Here is an 8,394-nt window from a genome sequence, read left to right on the forward strand (position 1 = left end):
TATATATATATTAATGCATGTATATAAAATGATTAAATAATTAGCAACGTACAGCAACTTGTAAAGAAATACCACTGTAGAGGACTGTGATGGCCAACGCAATGTGCAATGCTGCGATCATAACTGATACTGCTTTTTCTCTCATGACGGCATCATCGCGAAATGAGATTACGATAAGCATACAGGAGAAGATGATGGTGAACACAAGGAGAGTGACTATATAAATGGAGAAGTATGTGTTGACTTGATGTAGCAGCTCCATTATTCCATCGTATTTCTTTTGTAGATGTATCAACTTGCTGTCAATGTCACTAGTTGTTTGTTCTTTATCGTCGAGGAGTTTCAGTTTTTGTGAAAGGGCGTGCAGCTCGCAACAGATTATTTTCACGAAAAAATAAAGTAGCACAACGTCGCTGAATATTCCAGAAGCGATAAACCAGCTTAAAATCCCGAAGTTTATCATTTCAAAAATTCTATTCCTCCATTTTGGTACGAATTGTAAAGTTCTCATGGTGAATGGTACATCAGTAGAAGTAACGATATTTAATATATTAACAATTATTATGATAGTCGAAAATCCTATCATCAGTTTAATTTCCATTTTTAATTTTTTGAAATAGTTTTGCTCACTCAGAGAAACATCGTAAGTCGTGAATTTCTCAAGTAACTTTTTGCTATATACGATGTTGAAGATGAATTTCATACAATGTTTTGAAATTTCTATAAAATAAAACAGAAAGAAATTAAAATAAACAACAGCTGTTCCTTTGTTCAACCAAATATTAAATGAAATACATAAGCGTATTATATTCCAAATATAAAAGAGTAAAACAATACTTTTGAAAACTTTGAACAAGTTTTTTTGGTGTTTGGAGAGATAACATGAGGGATAAAACTCTTGACCGGAGAGCGCCGTAAAATGTAAAGCAGGTTTTAAAACGTGCATCAGTATTTCTTCACGTGAATCTTGTGTTGGTCGCCTGTGGTCCATATTGATGGATTCATTGCAGGGACATACATCAGTACAAGAGATGACAAAAGGAGTTACATTATAGCTTTGTGAACATGTATTACTTGGTTCGTTTTCTGTCATAGCTGCTACACGGGGTTTCGGCAGAAGTTTTGCGATTATTTTGTTTCTCTTACCAGGCATCAGGTAACTGTCTTCCACTATAGTGGCTTTACTGTGGTTCTTGTGATGGTAGCGTGGGAAAATATATTGAGTGTGACGGCTGTAGTGGTGTTAGTAGTGGTAGTGATAGTGGTTATATTGGTACTAGTAATTGCTGTGAAGTCGGGTGCTATTTTATTCTCTGGTTATTAAATGCTCCAATTCATCAGTTACGGCCACAAAGATCATGTACACATTATTAAAAGACGATAATGAACTCGGATCTAAAATCTGATATTTTTTAAAGTGTTTCATACAGATGAAGGTTCAGTCCTACTCGAAGGACGATAAAATAATGTTGAGATGATATACGATATTCGGGAATGAACCAGAGATCATTGGTCCAACTTTGATGCATAGAATATGATATACTATTCAGTTATTGTGGATAACGTGATGTTGAGGTTATGCATGTAGGATAGTATTCAACTGATTATGTATATGTTATAGCTTTGAGATGGCGTGAATATAATGTAATGTTTAATTGATGAATATAATATAATGTTGATGTGGTTTATATATTTTGTTGGCATGATGCATAAAAGATTCAGCAGTTGCCGTGGAAAAAAAAACAATCACACACTGGAGTCCTGATACTATTTACATATGTATTTATATATCAATACTCACCATTCTCTCACATTCATGCACAAACCCGCACACAAACGCAAACACACCGTGGTCATACACACGTACAGATATGTACATACAACATACAGGCTTGTCACGCAAACAATATATCGGTATCACCCATTATTGTATGTATGTCATAGATAAAACGATATAGTATTGACGATCAGACGATTTGATTTAGAATATCTCTTGCAGCAGGATTCGTTTTTGTTAGCTAGCTTGAGAAGGACATGAACGACACATATTGTCATTGGCTTTACCTCTATAATTACATCCTTTTTCCTGAATGATAACTTACAGTCGGTGGAAGTCACAGATATAAAGCTAAGCAGACCAATGCCAATTCGGTGTTTCTTCACATGTTTTTTGCCATCGGAAGGCCTATATATACAACGCTATTTTACTGTCGACGTTATAAATCAAAATCATTGTACATTTTAAAATCAAAGCACTATAATCATTGAACCGTCACTAATGATCCTATGAAATCCATGGACACAACCACATTTCCTACATTGACTACTCTCACCTTAAAACATGTATAACGGCCTTATGACTTAACAATATTCAGTCAATACTTCCCTTAGAAGAGAATATCGATCGGTGAATCCTTTTTTTAAAATCATTATAGCTCATTTAGAACTGAGCATTTTACTGATATATGTGTGTGTGTATACATGTGTGTATGTATCTGTGCGTATAGTTATAATATGCATTATAGTTATGCATGAATACGCATATATGAAAAATGCATCCATATACATAGATGGATTGGCGAATAGTTGCTTTTATAAACGAAGGAAAAAGTAGTTTGAAAATAAAGTAGTTTGAAAATAAAGTAGTGTGTGTATATTTAATTAGTAGCTGTAGCTCTCTGCCTTGTCATTAATGTATCACGTTTACAATTATTGAAATAACCGAAACAGGGAAGCAGCGTGAGTATAGATAAGCAAGAATATTCACGCATTTGCATATTCGCAAATGCAATATGACTGTCAACAATCTTCCAAGATTTGGTAAGTTTATTGAAAAAAAAGAAAAAAAACAGGAAATCAGTGACAGTTATCTATTAGCTTGTCAAGCGCAGACTATATGGTATATTCATTTATCACGTGCGTAAAAAAAAAATACATAAGGGAGGAAAGTGGTCATGATTTATATAGTTTTAGTATATGATGAATAAATTTATACCCTTTTCTAATCATATGATCCTCTTTTTAAGTTTTAGCAAATATATGCCTAAATTAAAATATTTCATATAGTTTTCAGCTAGGAATTTTTCAGGCGTGGCTGTGTGGTAAGAAGCTTGCTTCCCAACTACATGGTTCTGGATTCAGCCCCACAGCATGGCACCTTGAGCAAGTGTCTTCTGCTATAGCTTCGGGCCGACCAAAGCCTTGTTAGGTGCCATGTCCACCGCTTTGTGTTTGTCACTGCTTAACAACCGATGCTGGTGTGCTTACGTTCCAGTAAATTAGCAATTCGGCAAAAGAAACCGATAGAATAAGTACTGGGGTCGATTCATTCGGCCAAAAATTTCTTCAAGTCGGTGCCCCAGCATGGCCGCAGTCTAATGACTGTAAAAGATAAAAGATAAAAATAAAAAGAATCAGTAAGATTCATCATCACCGATCGTTTGTTACTAATCGCAAAAAGCTGCAATAGAATAACATACTTCTAAAGACAGGGATAACAACATCGAGAACTATCAATGTTCGGATGGGTGAGGTAGTGTCTATAAGGGATCAACAACTCTAATATATGCCTTTCTAAAGCATTAGTTTATCGAGCTACGGTGTCCCTTACCGAAAATAGCGAAGTAAAAAGTAGAGCTTGCCGAAAATGCCTTTAAAGAATGTTCTTGTAACAAATATATTCATTCAGACACTCTACGTGTGTAGAGACATTACCTTTCAGATTGAAGCTTGAGTCCCGAGTCAGTTCAGCGTTCTAGACTAATTTGTGAATATATTGGCTAACGCCTAATAAACCCAAAACTTTGTCCTCCTGTGCAGATATCGGCAGCAGCAAACGTCCTTGTTTAATGACTCCACAACTGCACCAGCTCGTCCAAGTCATTTTAGGACTTCAGACTCTCAGTTAATGCCGCTACAAATCTCATTGCCGAGATAAGTTAAGCGGTCAACAAATTCAACATTGTCACCTGCAGCAGAGACAGACGAGATGAAGTCCTCTAAGAAGCCACTGAAAGACTGGATCTTTCTCTTGACCCAAGAGACTCTACGACCTCATTCAGTGAAAGGAGAGCGCTCCTAAAGACATGTAAAAACTCAACAAGAATATTTTCCTCATCAGCAAAATCTAGGTTCGTAATTCTAGTTTCACCAATGAGCGAACCACAAGTTGATTGAGCCACCATTTGGCCAAGTATCCAATTCATGCCGACATTGAACAGAGTGAGAACCAGGACACACTGTGATGGACCCCAGATCTAATTGGGGAAAAGTTAGATGTTGAGCCCCCAATCCGAACCACATTGTGTGCAAGGCCACCATGGATCCAATTATTTGAGAAGGTATACCTCACAGCTCTAGAATCCTCCAAAGTACATCCTAGTCCACCGAGGCAAACGCCTTGCGAAGGTCTACATAGGCTACAAGCAACCCCTGCCGAAAGCTCTCTTCACATTCAATGAGAACACAAAGAGCCAGGATTCTGTCCGCAGTTGATCACAATGGCGTGAACTCTAACTACTCGGCCGCTGATAATTTCGCACTTCGTTCAAAATGACCCTGGTAAAGAACTTACCGGACACTGAGATGTGTGTAAGAGCCCAATAATTGTTGCAGTGTGGTGATCGCCTTCACCTTTCCAGCGCGGAATAATTATGCCCCTCTTCCAGTCAGGCGGTATGATGCTGCTGCTCCAGATTGAGCAAAGTCTCGGGTCTTTAAATCTCTGATCCTCCCTGTCTGCTTTATACACATCCAAACACACACAGACACACACGCACACGCGCACACACACACACACACACACACACACACACACACACACACACACACACACACACACACACACACACACACACACACACACACACACACACACACACACACACACAGTCATAAATACTGGGCACAGCTACATAGACTAACCCTCGGGACCGAATCCATCACCGCGAAGAGAGTGAATAATTGACAAATTTTAAGTGAATACATGCAACTGAAGTCGCGATTGCAGGTCGCACGTGGGTGTCGGGCCGAAAACTAGCGTTCGACAGCGACAATACCGTCGGTTTTTCGCATTGGTGGCGGTACAAACATTCGACTGAGACCGATGCATACGGGACGCCGCATCAGCCGCGCGCAGCGTGCGGATCCGGCCGTGAAGCGGCTTCACACCTTTTCATTTTGGTGACTCTAGATAACTATCAGTAGGTTAGTACAGGCTGGGCTCAACTAGCCTTTGCGTGACGTGTTCCCTGCGGTTCCGCTCTATCAACTGTCGACGCCCCGGTAATGCCGATCATGGAGGTAAGAGATACCAAGGAATCAGGGTTCGATTCCGAAGAAGGAGCATGAGAATCGACAACCACATCTAAGGAAAGGAACAAGCGCACAAATTACCTACTTCCAACACGGGGAGGTAGTGTCGAAAAATAAAGATGCGAAGCTCTGACGAGGCTCCATTATCGGAATAAGTACACTTCAAATCCATTAACGAAGATCGGTCGGAGAAATTCCAGGTCCAGTGACGTATGTTAAAATTGCTGCATTTTAAAAGCTTGTCGTCGTAATTCGGGTCTCGGAAATGTGTTACAGCACATTCGGGTCGGCTGCACCTTCACAGGCACGCCCCGAACTCATCTGCGTCAGGCGTCTTTTCGTACTTCATATATGTATGCATTTATTTACATTTTATTTACAGCAAAGTAATCAGCTCTTCTATGTTCTGCTCTGTTTTGGAGAGGACAACCCTCACTTCTGGTGAGACATCCAATCGATTTCGTGACTTCGTTTTGATGGCAAAGAGAGTGGAAAACGCGGTCTCACACTCATTGATGACTGGAAATGGCATCAGTAGTTTAAGAGACAACTTTGCATCATCAAGATATAACCGTGCCATTTCAATCCAAAAGTCAGAACAGCACATTTCACGGAAAAACATTTTGCATCTCGATCATTGACCAAATCAATGAACTGCTCTTGAATTAAATTGTCTTCTGTTGGCTGATCGCTAACAGGGTGTTCTTGATAAAGCGGTAGTATTTGTCAAAAAAGAGAATATTTCTCTGCTAAGTATTGACATGTGCTGTTTCATGAGTTCAATGATATTGTCATCTACATGAAGCACGTTTTCATCAATAAACAGGTTTAGTTGAGGAAATGATGCAAAGTTCTTTCTATCCAACATTGGATGCCAAAGTTCAAGCTTCATTTTGAGAGCAGTTAGTTTTTCAGGAGAATGAAGCATGGTTGTAACATTCCCTTGCAGTGAAAGAGTGATGGCATTAACGGACTCGAATATGACACCAACAATGCCAAACAGATCAGAAAACGAACATCTGGGAATCTGGCGTGCAAATCTGATCTGGCGTCTTGTAAAAAAAAAACGTGGATTTCTTTTCGTAGAAAGAAAACACCTCTTTATTGTTTTCTTCTCGGAAGCCATCTCACTTGTGTATGCAACAGAAGCGTTTCGAATTCAGAATCACTTTCTTTGCACAACTCTGCAAATAAACGGGAGTTGAGTGCGTTCTCTTTGATGAAGTTCACCGCTGTAATCCCGTAATTCAGAACATTTAACTTATCAAGCTTGGTTTTCCCCATTAGTGTTTGTCGATAAATTATGTTCTGTGTACCAATAGCACCTGGGGATTTTTCTTTCACAAAAGTCTGAAAACCAAAACGGCAACTAAGCATTGCCGGAGCGCCGTCGGTGCATATTCCAATGACATGCTCTCTGATATCATGTGTCTCAAAAAGTTTGTTCACTTTGTTAAATATTTCCTTTGTGGTTGTTTTGGTACTGAGGGTTTCGAAAAGCAGGAATTCGTCCTCCAGGTGATTGCTATGTATATAACGTACATTAACACACATAGACGCACATTTGGGGTAAGTTGGAAACATTCATCGTTTCATCAGGATGGATCACGAAAAAGTTCAAAAGCGAATTGTGAATCCTAGAGACCAACTACGACAGAATGTTATCAGACAGCTCAGTTATTCGTCTGCTGACAGTATCGTTTAAGAGAGACATGCTTCAGCTTCTGAAGTTCAGAACTTCCTAGCACATTCGATATGATAACTCTGCAGCAAGGCAATATCAACTCTTCGCCAATATTGTGGGGCTTTTTGGTAACAGTTATGTTCCTTGAAACCTCGTAGGATGCCTTCAAACCAACCGTAATGTCCAGCGAAAACATTCCTGTGTCATCAAGTCTGGATTTCGTCAATCCTTCGGCTTCGTGTCTGAAGAAGTTTACATCTCTATTTATTGAACTGGGATGCTTCGTTTCGAAGTGCCTCTTTAATTAGCTGGGCTTTAGTGTAGTAGACACCAAAACCTCGGAACACAAAACACACCGTGGGTTCATTCTCCGTCAGACTTTATCACAGTAAAATCGAATTTCAAATAAGATTCGTCATATCTCATTTTCTCTTTCGGAGGCATTATAAAAAAGATAAAATTCAGTAAACCAATTTCATATAACTACGTTGTATATTTATTTCGCATTTGTCATATACTACGGGATGCACAAATTATCAACAAAGCTTACCTCTCACTATCAATTATTGAAGAAATCCATAGTTTTATCTGTGGATAAACCTCCTGATCGAGAAGGTGATATAAATAACGGTACTTTGTATCTCGGATAAGAATATCTCTCGATAGAAAATGTGCATTGACTCCTGTAAGAATATAGAATCATATTTGCCGTCTACGTGTGTGGAAAAAATATAGCAAATATGAACGAAACATGCTCACGCGCGCACAGACATACTCGCTTAAGTATATATTAGTAACAATTAAGCAATGGCAACAGGTAAAATACATAGGACAAGATACAGTCAAGGTAATTACCCTCTTTCTTCAGCTGTTAAATGGAGTTCAAGGTAATTTAGGTGCCTTAATCGGCACCTAAATTACCTTCAAAGCTCTCAAGTTCGTACTTAAAATCGCACAAGTATAAAATCGCATAAGTTAAATATTAGCCTGAATTTCAAAGATAAACAAACAATGCGATATGAAGTAACGGAGGATATTAATTAAAAGGCTTTGGAAAACAAGAAAGAAAAGTATATAACTACAAAACGGAGATGATTTTGCGAAGTGTAACTCTATAAGGAATGAAAGTACATGGTCTGATGTTTAGCCCTTGAAAAAAAGGAGTGACAGGACGGAAATCAAAGGGACCAGTAGCAGGTCCGGGGTAAGAACCCCACACGCGCGCGCAAACAAGGCTGTAAAATTAGAATCGCATAAAGACGTAAAGGTATTATGAGAATGAGAAAATCATGCAGAAAAGGGGAGGAAAGAGAGAAGGAATTGAGCAAGAAGAAAAGATGGAAGAGTAAACGAGTGTTACAAAGAAGGAGAGAGAGAGAGGGGGAGAGAGAGAGAGA

At 39.0% G+C, this 8,394-nt stretch overlaps 1 protein-coding gene across 2 annotated transcripts in view; it reads right to left on the reverse strand.

Moving 5' to 3' along the window:
• Positions 1–8,394, reverse strand: part of LOC106874590 (uncharacterized) — a 41,963-nt gene that overhangs the window by 29,301 nt on the left and 4,268 nt on the right. The window contains exon 1 of one of the 2 annotated variants that reach the window (XM_052970257.1): positions 53–1,820. The exons of the other annotated variant lie outside the window; for it this stretch is intronic. Within the exon in view, the coding sequence (XP_052826217.1) occupies positions 53–1,153 (1,101 nt within the window). The 5' untranslated portion in view covers positions 1,154–1,820. Of the gene's footprint in view, positions 1–52; positions 1,821–8,394 lie in introns of those variants that run through there. 2 annotated transcript variants of the gene reach the window in all.

This window comes from Octopus bimaculoides, chromosome 8 (assembly GCF_001194135.2).
Source record: "Octopus bimaculoides isolate UCB-OBI-ISO-001 chromosome 8, ASM119413v2, whole genome shotgun sequence".
Classification (NCBI taxonomy): Eukaryota; Metazoa; Mollusca; class Cephalopoda; order Octopoda; family Octopodidae; genus Octopus; species Octopus bimaculoides.